General features: G+C 38.8%; 1 protein-coding gene across 1 annotated transcript in view; it reads left to right on the top strand.

Moving 5' to 3' along the window:
- LOC117392670 (neurexin-3b-like) overlaps positions 1 to 16416 on the top strand; it is a 565984-nt gene that overhangs the window by 177361 nt on the left and 372207 nt on the right. Inside the window, exon 9 of the mRNA XM_055232346.1 lies at positions 1528 to 1911. Coding sequence (XP_055088321.1) covers positions 1528 to 1911 — 384 coding nt within the window. The remainder of the gene's footprint in view (positions 1 to 1527; positions 1912 to 16416) is intronic.

Here is a 16416-nt window from a genome sequence, read left to right as displayed (position 1 = left end):
TTGCTAAAAAACAGAAACTGCAGACAAACAGGTGTTAGTTTCAGTGTAGTTAGCTCCGCCCTTCAGACAGATATAAGGCAGTGTCCATCAGTAATCTGACCAGAACTGGAGAAGCGGCTTGGACGAGCAGCGAAACATCTTCACTCCTACAACTTTTTGTCCAGTTGACAGATTTGATTTTTCTTTTACTATACATCTCTTATAATCCAGTCTGTTTATGTGAGATCCAGCTTGACAAAAATGTGCTATGGTTACTATTAGTCCATAAATAGTTGTGCTCCAATTTTGAATCTGATCATTATTTATGACAGAATTCAAGTTTTATCAGAGGTTAGCCTTTAGACTTTGTTTTTTTTACCAAGACGTCAGAATCACGTGAATAGAAAGTAGTGAGCTAAACGTCCGAACTGCTCTGTGAATGAGGGGCTAGGGTGGACATTTGGACACAGCCATAGTCATTTTTATCGATCATAAGTGCAGTTACTTCTTTTTTTTATTAACATTCTTTCTACACTATTTAGTAATTAATAATCTTACTCATAGTATCTCTTAATATGAAGCGAAACTGGCCTGTAGCCTACAATTGAAAAGCCATAATCTAATAATACAAGAGATATATTTGATACTTTTTATTTTTTTTTGCCCACTGACATTTCATTGTGGGACTTGTAAATCCAAATCCACTTTATTTATATAGCTCATTATCTAAGCATAAAACAGTTCACAAAATGCTGCACAGTGGTTCACATAAAACAAAATTCTCTATTAAGCTCCAAGCGGTTATTAAGAAAATACACAACTTTAAACCAAATAAGAATCATAATAAATACTAATTAAACACTATAAAAATATGAAATAAAATATAAAAAAAAACTATAAAATCTTACAAAGGAATAAAATAAATGCAATGAAATACACGAAGGACTACACAACTCAACACAACATGGCGCCTAAAGTCCGAGAGTAAAAGTTGGTCTTTAAGTTATTATGAAAATTATTGAAAATACTAGAGGTTTTTTTTTGGTATTACTGTAAAGTTTTGATTCTAGTCACTAACAAAAACGACCAGGTTCAACATTTGTAACTTTACCTTTTGGATATTTTACGGTAAAGTAGAATGTAATCAATAGGAAAAAAACGGCTAATGTCTGAATGTCAATACTATTCCATACAGGGGGCGCTATTTAGGGGTCATGCCGTTTTTAGTGGTGTCCGAATGCACTCGAAATTTCCCACAATGCACCTTTAAAAGTAGTGGGCATCGGTGGTCACTTGGCTAGTCAATGTAGACGACGATGCATTGCGTGAATTGGAAAAACCACAGCGCGCAACAGGTTTTTAATTGGACACAGCACGAAAAGAAGCAGTTTTTTTTGCGCTGGTTTGGAAATTTCATGGCAAAGTACAATTTAATCAATAAGAAAAGCTTGGTCTTGCCTCCCATTTGAGCCTAGAACATCCTCACATTCTACAGTCTCAACCCCACCGATACCCCTGACATTTAAACACGTCCTCTGCTTCTTCCAGGCATTATTTCTGTAAACAGCCGCCGCACGCCCTTCACAGCCTCCGGTGAGAACGAGATCCTGGACCTGGAGGGGGATCTTTATCTGGGCGGTTTACCCGATAACCGCGTGGGCCTGGTACTCCCGACCGAGCTGTGGACCGCCATGCTCAACTACGGCTACGTGGGCTGCATCCGCGATCTCTTCATCGACGGACGTAGCAAGGACATCCGGCAGATCGCGCAGGCCCAAAACGTGACCGGAATCAAGCCGACGTGCACCAAAGTCAGCGGGAAAATGTGCGACAGTAACCCATGCAAAAACAACGGCCAGTGTAAGGAAGGTTGGAATCGCTATGTGTGTGATTGCACCGGGACCGGCTACTGGGACAGCACTTGTGAGAAAGGTAAGACTTCTACCCTCTCGTGTGTATTATTGGCATTGGCACGGGGACTATTGATTGCTTGCTAACAGAGCTTTTAAAAGGGTGAGGTGCCGCATTGCTGTGAAAATGATCCAAGAGTTATAGACTCGGGTAAGCTATATTGTTGGTGTTGTTGTTGTTGTGTTGGGATTTATATTAGTTTGTGCTAAAAGTGAAGTGACAAGGGCAGTTAAGCAAGTGTTTAGTCAGTGGGCGAGGGCCAGCTTTGGGTTGCAGTGTTTTTATAAAGACCAAAGTGAGAAACCGAAGTCAAAATACAAATTACAAAAGATACTAGCGTTTCTAATTGATCTGGTCAGGAAAAAGGAGAAATGTTTTGGAATTTTTAAAATGTAAACAAGGATATAACTATTCTATGACACTTGCAGACACATTGCAGCGTTCTGGTGTAAGGAAACAAGACAAGTTTCTTCTGGTTGTTTATTTTCTGAGCACAAGGGCTACTGCAGGCCGTAACCCACGTCAAAACAAGAGCAAACCAGCAGCAGTCTCAACTCACTAGAGCCAGTCTCCAAAGCAGACCAGTAACTGACAAATAAAACCTTCACGTCAACTCGTCGGCATAGCATCAAAGAGCTCATATTACCCTATTTTCTGATCTATGTTATAATCTTGTTTCCATGTCAAAATCATACTTAGAGTTGTGTTTTGTTTATTTGGATCATTTCAGCGCTGAAATTGGCGATCCCGACTGAACTAAAGGTGAGACGTAGCTTGAAAACTACAGCTTCATGACATCACAAGGTGGAACGGAGTATTTTGAGCTTGGGAGATGTAGACAGACTAACAATAAATGGTTACTCAAACATGTGTAAATGAAACAAAACACAACTCTGGGTATGTTTTTGATGAGGTAATAGCATTATAACATGGTTTAAAGCTCACAAGACTCAATTTTGCGTAATATAGGGTCTTTATCAGCAACACAAACAGTTATAAGAACAGCAAAAGGTGTCAGCTATGAACTTAACACAGAATACACTAAATATCACATTATTTCACTATTGTATTGTACTGCAGATTGCTAGGGTGATGTCTACTTTTGGGGAAACAGTTGTCCAGCTTTGCAAGAACTTGTCTAAGAGTTGGTTGTGTCGCATTCTTCAATTAAAATTTGTCTAAATCTCATAGAAGTTAATATCATTGGAGGTCTAGATAATTTGTGGTGAGCTAAAATAAATGCAAAATTTGATTGGCACATTAATTAAAAACATATCGTCCATCAGGCAGGACAAAATATTATATAAGAGTAATAGTAAATCCAACCATAAAACATGTACGACTGCTTAAACGATGGATTTCAGCCTGTTTATGGGTGGCATTTTGAGATTTTTGAACCAATTCAAAAGATAAAATGTGCTGTTTTGAATAGATAATTGCCATGGTAACAGTGCTATTTCTTTCTTATTCTGAAAACTGTCGATAGCCACTTTGATTGCAATTTATTTCTCTACATGAAGCCGTTGTGAAAGGTTTATTTGGACTTCAAATAAGCTACCTTTCAAAAATCAGTTTATGCTGGAAAAAAAGCTCTGGAAAATTGTACCTTTGTTAATACTGCGGAAAGTTTTCGTTAAAAGCAACAGCTGAGGACATTCTGAGCTGTGGATTTTTAAAAAAAAATTGTGCTTTGGTGCTTGTGAGCATAGTTTGGTCAGAATAATGAGCGTCTGGAGGAGAGCTTGTTTGTAGTGGTGGCAGTTAGCGTGACGGGAGAAGGCAGAGACATCATAATGTGTTATTGATTCTTAAAAAGACCAGAGATTTGGAGCAGGACTCGCCGTGTACCTTTGCTTTGAAGAAATATTATTGTATGCATTAAAGGAATTTGATCATTTTGTGCCTCGCTGAGTAACACGAATGATAGGAATAGAAGCGAAAAGGAGCATGTCTGAACTGCGAGAGGACTGCACAGCAAAAATGAGTGTCTACATCTGCGTTCAAAATGTCTTTAAATCACAAAATTAATCTTTTTTTGTAGTATGACTGGCTTAGATTTTTGAAATTTCTAAATATTTCCCATAATTAAAGGTAATGAACTTTTTTCGGGGGTGGAGCGGTGGCACAGTGGCACAACGAGAGGTCCTGGGTTTGATTCTGAGGCAAAACGGGCCCTTTCTGTGTGGAATTTGCATGTTCTCACTGTGCCTGCATTAAGTTTCCTCCGGTTTCCCTTACCACTAAAAAGAAGTACCTTATTTTCTGGTCTATTAGTCGCACTTTTTAATATTTTCATTGTTTCCGGGGGTGCGACTTATACTCAGGTGTGACTTATATGTGGAATATAAGTCACATCTGAGTATATAATTTCACATCTTTGTTACGGTCACATGGACAACCTGACAACCGTGTTTTTTTCTTAATTATTATAAAATAAAAGTAAATAAATAGGTAAATAAATAAATAAATAGGCAAATAAATAAATAAATAGGTAAATAAATAATAAATAACTAAATAAATAAATAGGTAAATAAATAAGTAAATAAATAGCTAAATAAATAGCTAAATAAGTAAATAAATAAATACATTGAAAAACATATTCTTACTGAGAGCGGGGTTGCATGTCCACAGATCCGACCTGTAACTTGGTTTAGTAGCATCCACAGCTTGTCTTCAAGGACACGGCACATATGTTTCATCCAGTTCACTTTATTCTGGCGCCACCATCGTCATTTGTCATTGTATTATTTTGTTTGGAGCTGCCGATCGTGACAGCAAATAAGTTCTATAGGGACAACAGAGGCGTTTTAAAGCCTCCAGAGAATCGGTGCAGCGTTGACTTGTTGATGCACATAACCGTTGAACATTTGACACAGACTAACCTACTTTATATAACATTTTAGCGCAGAAACTTTCTCCAAATTCTCCATTGAAAGGAACGGGATTTCTACTTAACCGGAAGCGCTACTACAAAGAAAGCACGGTGTAGTTGCATTTACGAAAAAAATGGGCGGAGTGGAATAAGGTCAATATTGTAGAGCAGGGGTGTCAAACTCAAGTTCACTGAGGGCCACATCAGCAAAATGGGCCAGATGTAACTGTAAAACCGTATAAATGTAACTGAATGTAATGTAAAATAAATGTAACTGCTTTTTTAACTTATTACTTGACTACAAACATTGCATATGTGTTTAGATGAAAAAAATATGACTAACTGCGTATCTCCTGTCATACATTTTAATTTACCTCGTCGCGGGCCACATAAGATGACGTGGCGAGCCGCATTTGGCCCTCGGGCCTTCAGTTTGACACATGTGCTGTAGAGCAAGTCAGGTATAAGGGTGTAGCATCTCCATGGAAACGAGCCAGTGGCAGATCATTCAGTAGAAAAACTATGTAGTGTACCTTTTAATAAGTTGACAGAAATTTGTACTTTTATGGACAGTTTATTTAGCATGAAACAAACAAAAAAATGTCATTATTTAATATTAAAGTGACTAACTCATGTAAACCCTAAGCTTTCGCCGTGGCCGAGCTGGAGTAGAGTTATGAATGAACAGGAGTTTGCAGGGTGAATCCAGGCGTGTCTCATTTTGACATCTGTGTGCTCTTTAGCAGCACTTAGATCATGTCCTGTGCATTAAAATGGAAGCAGATGCAGATGTTTGAGCAGCACAACGACACAGTTCACCTCACTAACCTCCACCCGTATAACCTTTACATCCACACACTTTTCATCAGCTACATTCTGTGCTCACGATACAGCAGCTGACAAATGGCATTGGGCCGTTGTACCGTATGTCCCTTGACTACTTGTCTGCTGCGTGCTCGGCTTCACTTCTGTCTGTATTATCAGCTGTGATTCTGAATAGCACTGTGACCTTCTGAATACCTCGACCTCCTCACGATCTTTCAAACTTGTTCTCAGCTTTGTGGAAAATAATTAACTTACAACGTACACATGGCACAGAATATAACGGTAATGCAAGTCAGCTAGATGTTGTTTGTGTTTGAAAACTGACCAAAGACCAAGACTGGTTGTTGTATTTTACAGGGCCAAGGTTTGTCCTGTGATATTTGCTACATATACGTATTTATATATCATCAAATTCCTCTCCTTTCTCTAGTATTATGAGTGTATTGAGTGATTCACAATTGCTGTTGATAATGCTTTGGATGTACTACTACTACCACTACTTTTACTTCTATTACCACTACTACTACAAGCAGTCCAGAATATTACACCCACTACAAAACCTCATGTGATTCACAATTGCTGTTGATAATACTTTGGATGTACTATGACTACTACTACTACTACAACTATGATAACAACAAGAACTACTACTACAACTACAACAACTACTACTGCAATTATAACAACTACAAAAACTACTACTATGACCACTACTACTACAACTACAGCAACAACTACCACTACTACAAGTATAACTACTATAACAACTACTACTACAACTATAACAACTACTACTACAACAACTACTACTACCACTACTACCACTACTACTACTACTACAACTACTACTACTACAACAACTACTACTATGACCACTACTACTACAACTACAGCAACAACTACTACTACTACTACTGCTACTACTACTACTACTACTACAAGTATAACAACTATAACAACTACTACTATGACCACTACAACTACTACTACAACTATAACAACTACTACTACAACAACTACTACAACCCTACTACTACTACTACTACTACTACTACAACTACTACTACAACAACTACTACTACAACAACTACTACTACTACAACTACTACTACAACTACTACTACTACTACTACTACAACTACTACTACTACTACTACAACTACTACTACTACAACTACTACTACTACAACTACTACAACTACTACTACAACTACTACTACAACTACTACTACTACTACTACTACTACAACAACAACTACTATTACTACCACTACTACCAAGCAGTCCCGAACATCCACTTACTGCATGACATAATGCATAATACTTTGGATGTACTACTATTACTACCACAACTACTATTACAACTACTCCTACTACAGAACCCTCCACTCCACTCACTACAAGACCTCATGTCTCCCCGAAAAACAAATCTCCAACAAATACAAATACAAATACAAATGCATATTCCTATTACATAATTTAAAACTGTTACACTTCTGAGCTGTACAAGCATCAACTCACTAAAAGGTGGAGAGTTTTCATTGTCTTAATTTAGCCTCACGGGTCCCAGGTGTGACTTTTTATGGTAGAAATGATCAGCACGAGTGTTTTGGCATCTGTTACATACTCACACATTGTAGATAAATATACAAACGCGTCTCTATCTTTAGTGCCGTTGGAGCAGGTAGTGGTCACCCAGGGGACTGCACCTCAGATGTGCAACAAACTGTATTTACTACTTTTCTAGGGAGGTGTTCAGTGAGGTGTGTTGCATATTTAGCAGTGGTGTGCGGTCAGGGCAATCAAGACCAGCAGTGCTTGACTAGTAAAATCTAAAATCATTGCATGTAAAAAGTATAATTAGAAAGTTATTATATTAGAATTATATCCAAAAAATCCTGTTTTCCCTTCACTTTTCTCTGTTAGAAGAATGTTTGAAGTCACTGTGTCCTTTAGTACACCCTACTGGACACAGAGCAAACTGCAGTAACCGCGGTTCCAAACGTCTCATTAGCTTGTGTCGTTGTCCGATGCTACTCTCAACATGTGCTTTTACAACCGGAGAAGACGACAGGTTGTTTTAGAGGCTTGCAAATGCGTATTAAGGGCTCAAACAACGCTGAATAAACCCCATGATAAACCCATGAACGAATCGAACACCTGAGGAGATTTGGAGACGACAGTAGCACCAACTTTCAACACAAGTGACGCTAATAAATCACTTGTAGTTTCACGTTTGTATTGATTGTGTAATACACTGGTTTATTCCTTGTTTATCGCTGGGGTTACATTCCAAAAATAACCCACAATAGGCAAAATCTGCTAAATAGTCAGCTTTATTTTTTACAATTATTCTATATGTTTTGCTGCTGTAAAACCCCTCACCACACACTTTATACACTTTTCTCACTCAGGCATTAACATTTTCTTACATTTATCTCATGTTTAATTAATTAATAGTGACTCACGTGTATTAAACAGTTCGTCTGATCATGCCTCTTCGTCCTGGCGCTGTTCCGCTGTAGTGTCGATCGAACATTTATGTAAATTCGGCTGAACGCATCCTGTGCTGTGCGGGAGATCGATTGGCGGCGGTCTGTAGTTCCGTGGCCGGTCGGGACGCAGAACAAAATGCGTGTTCATTCGCTGTAAAAAAGCGTGTGGAAGTGCACTGGAAAAATCCGCGAAACGGCAATATGCGAAGGGCGAACCGCGATTTAGCGAGGGACCACTGAACAGACAGTCATTTAATCAAATAGTGAGTTAGTTTCATGATGATAATTACGTAGATAACACTAGTACTTAAGGCTCAGCTGCTTAAATGAAGTGTAGAAGTAGGACAAATCTGAAGAAACAAACAGACTAGGGTCAAATACAGTCCAAAATATTATATCAATTAAATAAATGTGTTATTTTGCAATGCAGTTTGTATAAAAAGTGGTGTCATTAAATTGTTATCGACTAAATTTTGATGTCTGCCCCAATAAAAGTCACCGCACACTACTGATATTTAGAAGGGTTTTTACCAATGGTGTTGTTTTTGTTAACTGACTATTGGAGAAGGACCAGTGGCTGATGCAAAAGAAGATAAATCAGAAAAAACATTTGCAAAACATTCTTGGATGCAAGTCTAGACTGATACTTTTGCCAAATTGCAACATATTTTTTCATGTTTATGTTTTATTTGTTTGTTTAGCACTGGGCAAAGACTTAAGATCAATGAAAGAGCAGAGAGTTGGATGGCTTCACGTAGAACGAAATAGTTTCCCAAAAAACATGGTGTGATTGAAACCTCATAGTTGTACATCTGTCTGCATGTGCAATTAATTACAATTTAATCAAGTATTCAAAATGCTAATCTGCTGCCAGTACTTATTTTTTGGATAAGTAGAAATCTTGTAAATCCGTGTTTGTGGCAACAGTAGATACAAAGAAGCATTTCACAACCAGCGAGGCCTAATACTTTGCCAAGAGAAGCAAGGAATAAACACATCCCAGTACACTTAGACAGCTCAGATCGAAAAATATATCTATTATCTTTGATTCGTACTGTTGTGTCCTTGAGCAAGACGTACACAATAATTAATACCTGGGCAATGCGTGTGAGTCATTTGTGATGATCAGAGAAGACACTGTTGTAAAATGGCAGCCACATTTCTATCAGTTCACCCCAGGGCAGCTATGAAACTTGTCTTTAACCACCACAGTGTGAGGAATTAAACAATGTAATGATATTTGGGTATTATTTATATCCATCTATCTTCTTCAGTTCTGGTCAGAAACTGGTTCACCCAAAGGACAAAACCCTGATTCACAAACAAAACAATGCGGTCTACTCCTTTCAGTGAAGACGGCAGTGAGCGTTACACTGGAGAAACAAAACAGCCGCTCCATAAGAGAATGTAGCAACAAGAGCAGCTCAGGACACCAATCTGCCCAAACAAAGAAGACGACAGCGCTTCCCCGTTACGCTAATAGGTGTGAGAGCAGCCATTAGGGACTGAAACCATTATGCAAAAAGTGACTCAGGCACAGCTCTCACTTAGTGTTGTTCAATAGACCTAGCTAACAAACAGAAACTGTAAACAAATAGGTTATAGGTTGTTAGTTTCAGTGTCGTTAGCTCCTCCCTTCAGTCAAATATAAAGGAAGTGTCCACCAGCAGTTCCCTTGGATGAGCAGTGAAAAATTTTGACTTTAAAATGTTTGTCCAGTTGAAATAATGCATTTTTTAAATTATTTATGGTTGTTGTTTATTTTTAAAAAAAATAGCATCGTTGGCTATAATCTTTACATATTTACATTTTAAATGTTCATTAATATGTGTGGTCCCTTTACACATAAATAAAATAAGAAAATAAGAGGTTTACCGTCAGTCCTCTGTCAGTAAAGGCACTCAGGGTAAAGACTTTGTTGTTTGTGCTCATGATTTCAGCATTGACAAACAGTTTTTGGATTAATAGAAAAAAACTTTCACTATTAAGAAAAAAAACAAAACAACCTATATATATGATAACTTCTTTTTTTCCTTATCCTCTAGACCAAGTTAACACAAACTCCATGTCGAATTTAGAGGAATCACCATCATTACTTATTTACACCTCACTTTCCACGTTTGACTTCAAAGCCTTAAGATAAAATGGTTGAAAACGCTGCCTCGTTCTCGCCACCGCGCGAAACAATAGGAGGTGTTTTAGTACTACTGCTATGGCGCCTTTATTCTGGTCTGTGCTTTTAAGCCTTCCCTGGAGCTCCCGGCGACAATATCACACAACCACTGAGAAGTATTCACACATGGCCTCTGCTATTGATCCACCCTCACTCCAGTTTACCGCGGAGACAGGGAGGGAACGCGATAGGGATCTACTCTTACCCGCCAGTGGAACAAAGGTGGACCATTTACATTACAATAATTGGCCTTTACCGACAGAGCTGACTTTGCCTCGGAATGTAAATAAGCTCTTTTGTTTGAGTTTTCCGATTTACTTGATCCGGAGTTTTTGAAGGATGCGTCTGTAGTGTAGAGGAGAGGGAATATAAATGTGGTGATGCATGGATAAGACGGTGTTTTACGACTGTGGGAACATTATGCCATAGGGACGCAGACTACATGCCCTTGGAGGAGTGATGTTCTGTATGATTCATGGAGCTTTCGAATGCATACATCATTCCGACTTTTTTTTTTCCATTTCTGAAGGATGAAAATGTACAATTGATGGTAATAACTGATAATCGCCGCGTATTCGGCTTCTGGGGCGTCTCGGGGCCTGATAAAGAAATTAGACGCCAACCGGTTTTAGACACGTTGACAGAACAAGGCATGGGCGAAAACAAGGATAAAAGGGACGAGAATGTCTTGGATTCACATAGCGCCGTTCAAACTACTCAAAGCGGTTTATAGTGCGTTATTTATTCAGTAGTCGGTGGTGGTAAGCTGCTTATAGCCACAGCGGCCCTGGGGTAGACTGACAGAAGAGAGGCTGCCAATCTCCAGCACATGCCACACTGATGTAACGCAATGTTCAGTTAGTAAAAAAACATGTTATTACAGTTAATATAGATGTAAATAATAAAATGATGCCCCTTTCACACACCGAACTCAAACAAAATGGTGTCCTTGGACGGTTCAGAGACTCCGATTATCAATTACTGCCTGAGGTTATGAACATCAAACCCAACAAACACACATTTTTAATCGGTAAAACCCCGTCCCGCCTCAACTCACTACTAAACATTCACAGCTCCAGCCGCATGCTCCAACAGCCACATCACCCCGGTCCGTCCTAAAGCCCGCACAGCTTTTGGCCGCTCTTCATTTCATTTCTCTGCAGCAAGTGACTGGAACCACCTACAGCAGACTTTAAAACTTAGTTCGTTTTTACCTCTGTCGACTTTTACAAACTCAATCCAGAGTATTTTACAGGCTCAGTGCAGATGCTGTTAACACTTTTATATCTTTAATCTGAAAATATTTTACTGTCTCATGTTCTGATTCACTGTTTGACATTATGTGTATTATATTTGTGCTGTTTTATGCTGCGTCTTGGCCAGGTTTTCAGTGCAAATGCGAAGGCGTTTTCAGTTGCCGTACCTGGTAAAATATTGAAAAAAATAAATAAAAAAAGAATAGCAAGTATATGGGCCTAATCTTGGATGTTTTTGCATGTCCAATGTTTCATGCCAAATGGGTTCAATCCGTTTGTTTTGTTTTTTTACATTTTAAGAAAGCTATATTGCCAAACAAAGTCATCGATGTGAGTAACAATAAAATATTTCATTTACAGTGGACCCTTGGGTTACGTTCTAAAAATAACCCACAATAGGCGAAATCCGCGAAGTATCAGCTTTATTTTTTTTTTACAATTATTCTATATGTTTTTTGCTGTAAAACCCCTCTCCACACACTTTATACACTTTTCTCACACAGGCATTAACATTTTCTCTCATTTCTCTCTTGTTTAAACACTCTCGAAGTTCAAACCTTCGTAGGCGTCTTTGTCGGTGCAGAACGTTTCATCGACATTGTGGGTTTTGTCGGGGAGAAAACAAATTTCAAACATACAGCACTTCAGAGTCACACTGCGATCCAACATTTATGTAAATTTGTCTGAACACATTCTGTACTGTACAGGAGACACGGCACGGAGGAGATTGATGGACAATGGTCTACAGTCCAACAGCCAATCAGGACGTAGAACACGATGCACAATCATTTGCTGTAAAAAAACCAAACATGCAAAATTGTACTAAAAAAAACACGAAACAGCGAGATCGCATAAGGTGAACTGCATTATAGTGAGGAACAACTGTATTTCATTTATTTTACAGGGACCACACACAGGAGCATTCGTCAAAGACACATTAAAGACATGCTTTGTACTGGACTCTGGGCTCATTTCCATCTGCAGTGTGAACATGTAAAACTCCTATAACTGTACAAAAGCAGTTAGACAGCTGGCAGTGTCAAAAAACACATTTGGTAATGCTCTATTGACTGTATTAGTGTCTGAATACAAAATCCACTCCTGAGTTCTGCTTGTTGGTTTTCCCACTTACCTAGCCCTAATCCCTGTGAAAACTCAAGTAGTCTCAGCACATTTTGCCTTGCTGCTATTTTTACCCCTGGAATAATGGAATCATCCAAAGCGAGGGCCTCCTGATAATTTGTATTGAACACATCACATTGCTTTGTAATTCTCTCTCTTCCACCGGGACCTAAAATAAACACAGTAGCAATTTTCTTGTTTGTTTACAGGCGAAAAATGCAACCTGATTTTGGGGAATGTTTGAGAGGATCAGAGATTGCGCGGTACGACAACTCCCTGACAGCTCCCGTGTGCGTTGGCAGCTAGCTTTAGCACATGCTGCATCCTGTCTGCTGCGTCACTTGGCACTATTTTTCTCTCTCACATTTTTAGCGTGTTATTTTTGACCCGGAGCAGCAGACCTGACAGCACCTGATCTGAGGTCAACTCCAGTATCACATGGCAGATGGAGAGCCAGCGTGATGCCAGACTGATCCAGGGAAGTTACCCGGGAACAAGTTAGGATTTCTGTAGAACACAAACCTACGCATGTGTATTGCTGGCATTTTGTTTAAGGTAATTTATAATGGGGAAAAAAGGTGACAGCGGATTTGGGGTTGCATTTCTCATCTACCGACTCAGTGTTCGCAGTTCGAACACCACTCTGACCATATTGTATTATGCCGTTGTGTCTTATAGGATGTGTGAGGACAATTTCTTTATAACTTGAACCATAGACATAGCTAACCTGCTAGCCGCCGCGTTCCAGGTAGGAAGTGACAATGGGCGCGTTTCCGGCTCCATCGACTCTGACTCCAATTCACTTTACATTGGAAAACTGTCGCCCCTCTCTCTGTAACTGCCATAACTCCGTCAGGTTCGTCATTTTGGTCGTAAAATGTCCGTTTTAATCTGTTGTACGTGATCCTGGTGTTTTTATTTCGCTATTGTGTCTGTAACTCAAGATATGAACATTAATAGCAGACCAATCAGGCGCTGATTCAGAGTATGCCCATTCATGCCACTTGGAAATGAGCAGTTGACCCGCAGGGCAGGTTTTCTGCGTGTAATAGTTCACACCATTGGAAGTGTGAAATATGTGCAGGATGTTTCCTCTGCCACTTTTTTCCATTGTTGTAATATAATGAGAATCACCACGGGTACCATTCACTTATTTATATTATATCTACACACTGGGCTGTACTTTATAGTTTTGTAGCCTTTTATTTTTTATTTTTTTTGTTTTCATTTTGTATCTAAAATTCTGGTTGGTTAGATTTAAAAGTCCAAAATTGCACTGAAGTGACTCCTGTGAATTGTACGCCATGTTATAATGTTGTGACCTTATCAAAAATATATCAGGAGTTGTGTTTTTTTTCATTCACACATGTTTGAGAAACTGTGCACTTTTAGTCTGTCTACATCTCCAAAGCTAGTAAAAGTAAAAGGTAAATAGATAATAAATCAAACCCATGTATGCTTCTCCTTCTTTCTTATGTGTTCCACAAATCAGTCCTTTATTACTTATTTATTTTAATTTTTTATGTGTTACTTATTACTATTATTATATTTATTACTTTATTACTTATTTAATTTTCTATTGCATTTATTTGATTATATTATTTTATTTATTACTTATTTACCTTTTACCTTTTATTCAGTTGAAATGGGCAATTCCAGGGCTGAAATCCTCAACATGATTCTAGTGAAGGTGTATAGAGTTTAAAAACACAGTGGAGCACTTCCTGTATTACCACATGACATCTCAAGGTGGAACAGAACGTTTTCTGTTTGAGAGAAGAACTCAGCCTAAATATGCAGGATTTATGTGAATGAAACAAAGCACAACTCCAGGTCTGTTTGTGATGAGGAAACAACATTACAACAGACCAGAAAATAGAATAATGTGAGCCCTTTAAGTATATTAGTTAATAGTTATCAATCTTTACTTTTGATTGCATTTATTCTCCTACTGTTTTTGAACTTTGTATTGCAGCACTGGAATTTCCGTATTGAAGAACAAATAAAGGTGTAGAGGTCTTAGCATGGCTTATAAACGCAAGGCAACGATTCTGAGTGGATATCATAACCATATATTAACAAATGTGTGAGATTTGCTTTTATACAGTATTTCTATAACTGCTTTCTGAACTTTAGTTGGATTTTATTGTCAAAAATTAATGTAAAACGTGCTGAAGAGGTGTAACTTCAACACGTATACTGCTGAATATCACAAATGCTAGTAGCTCATTTGTTGTTTGTATACATTTAATTATATTTGAGCATGTATTGAAATTCAGGCTACTAGTATCATAGCAACCAAAGAGCTAATCTGGAGTGAGGCTGTTGAAGGTAACGCTCCTTCCCGCCTGCACCTCTGCTTTAACACGAAGCGGGTGCTAAGCAACACCACTAATCAAACCTGTTGCTAACACTAGCAGGAGCGACCTTGGGGAAAGAAGGTGTCTTATTTGTCTGTTATTAATGTTCATGTTTTGATTTATGGAAACAATAGCGAAATAAAAACACAAAGAGTGAGTTAATATGAATGTTTTAAGGTCAGAAGGATGAGTCTGACAGCAGCAGTTAGAGAGAGAGAGGCAAGAGTTTTTCAATAGAAAGTGAATTGGAGACAGAGTCGATAGAGCCGGAAAGCAGCGGAAAGCAGGTTAGCTATGTCCATTCAAATACACAGCCTATGATTCAAACTTACGTGCAAACTACTCGATTAGATGCGACTTTCTTCTCTCTTTCTTTCTACCTCGCCACATTTGTTAGCACTTTTACCCACAATCCCTCTCTCTTCCCGCCGTGCTGTTTTTGACCCGAAGCAGTAGACCAGACAACACCTGTGATCGTAAGTGAGGCTGCCATAGCGTGGATCCAACCTCTCTGTGTCTGTGCCTTCTACAGATACGCCTCTACGCTACGAGACTAATTACAACCCATCATCATCATTCATTCATTTTGCTCCTCTGTCCAGACCCTTTACACGTTCGCTCAGCCTGCACAAAGTTGACTCCACGGGCGAGTTTGGAGCCAGCGGAGCAGAGCCAGTGCCCGTTTTGCAGGTGTGCGATTCGGGGGTGCTGGCCCAGATAGACCCCTCGTGTGGAGGTGGTGGCTGGGAGCGCGGCCCTTGCCAAAACTGGTTTGCCTGTGATCTGAATTCAAATGGAGCAGCTTGGCTCGGAGTGGCCCCAACAGGCTCTGCTTTTGGAAATGCGCGACCATTGTTTGATTGAACACAGCGTGCAGCGAGGATTTATGTGGGCCAAAAAACAGGAGGATGTAGGTAAAATATACCTTTTTAGGCTCGTTCAAATACATAGGTAAATGTTTTAAAAGTGAATGTTGAATGATGTAAATTAATGTTTACCTTAGAAAGAAATAATTTAAATCAGTATTTTGACACATTTGAGAATTCGTCTGAGAATTCTCTTTGTGTTTGTCAAATGCACTGACATTCAGTGCATTTGTGGAATATTCCCAACTCATATCAACGCTCAGTATAAAGGGCTTGATATGAGCTGGGAATATTCCACAGCATGGCATAAAATGTATTTATTTCTATGGAGACAATGCAGGCTTTCACTCCCAGATCAAGTTTTTTTTTGTATTTATTTATTTATTTTTTATTATTATTAAAGCAATGCCTGCAAATTCAATTCTGAAAATGAATATGTTTAAAACCATACAGTGGAACATTCTAAGCAAAAACACAACCCTCCACCAGAAACTTACATAGTACACCTTTAAATGCAGAATCTTCATTGACTCTTCAAGATTCAGAGATTCAAAGAT

The sequence above is a fragment of the Periophthalmus magnuspinnatus genome, chromosome 24, assembly GCF_009829125.3.
Source record: "Periophthalmus magnuspinnatus isolate fPerMag1 chromosome 24, fPerMag1.2.pri, whole genome shotgun sequence".
Classification (NCBI taxonomy): Eukaryota; Metazoa; Chordata; class Actinopteri; order Gobiiformes; family Gobiidae; genus Periophthalmus; species Periophthalmus magnuspinnatus.
The sequence above is the reverse complement of the archived record's forward strand: the minus strand, read 5'-3'. Positions and strand labels throughout refer to the sequence as shown.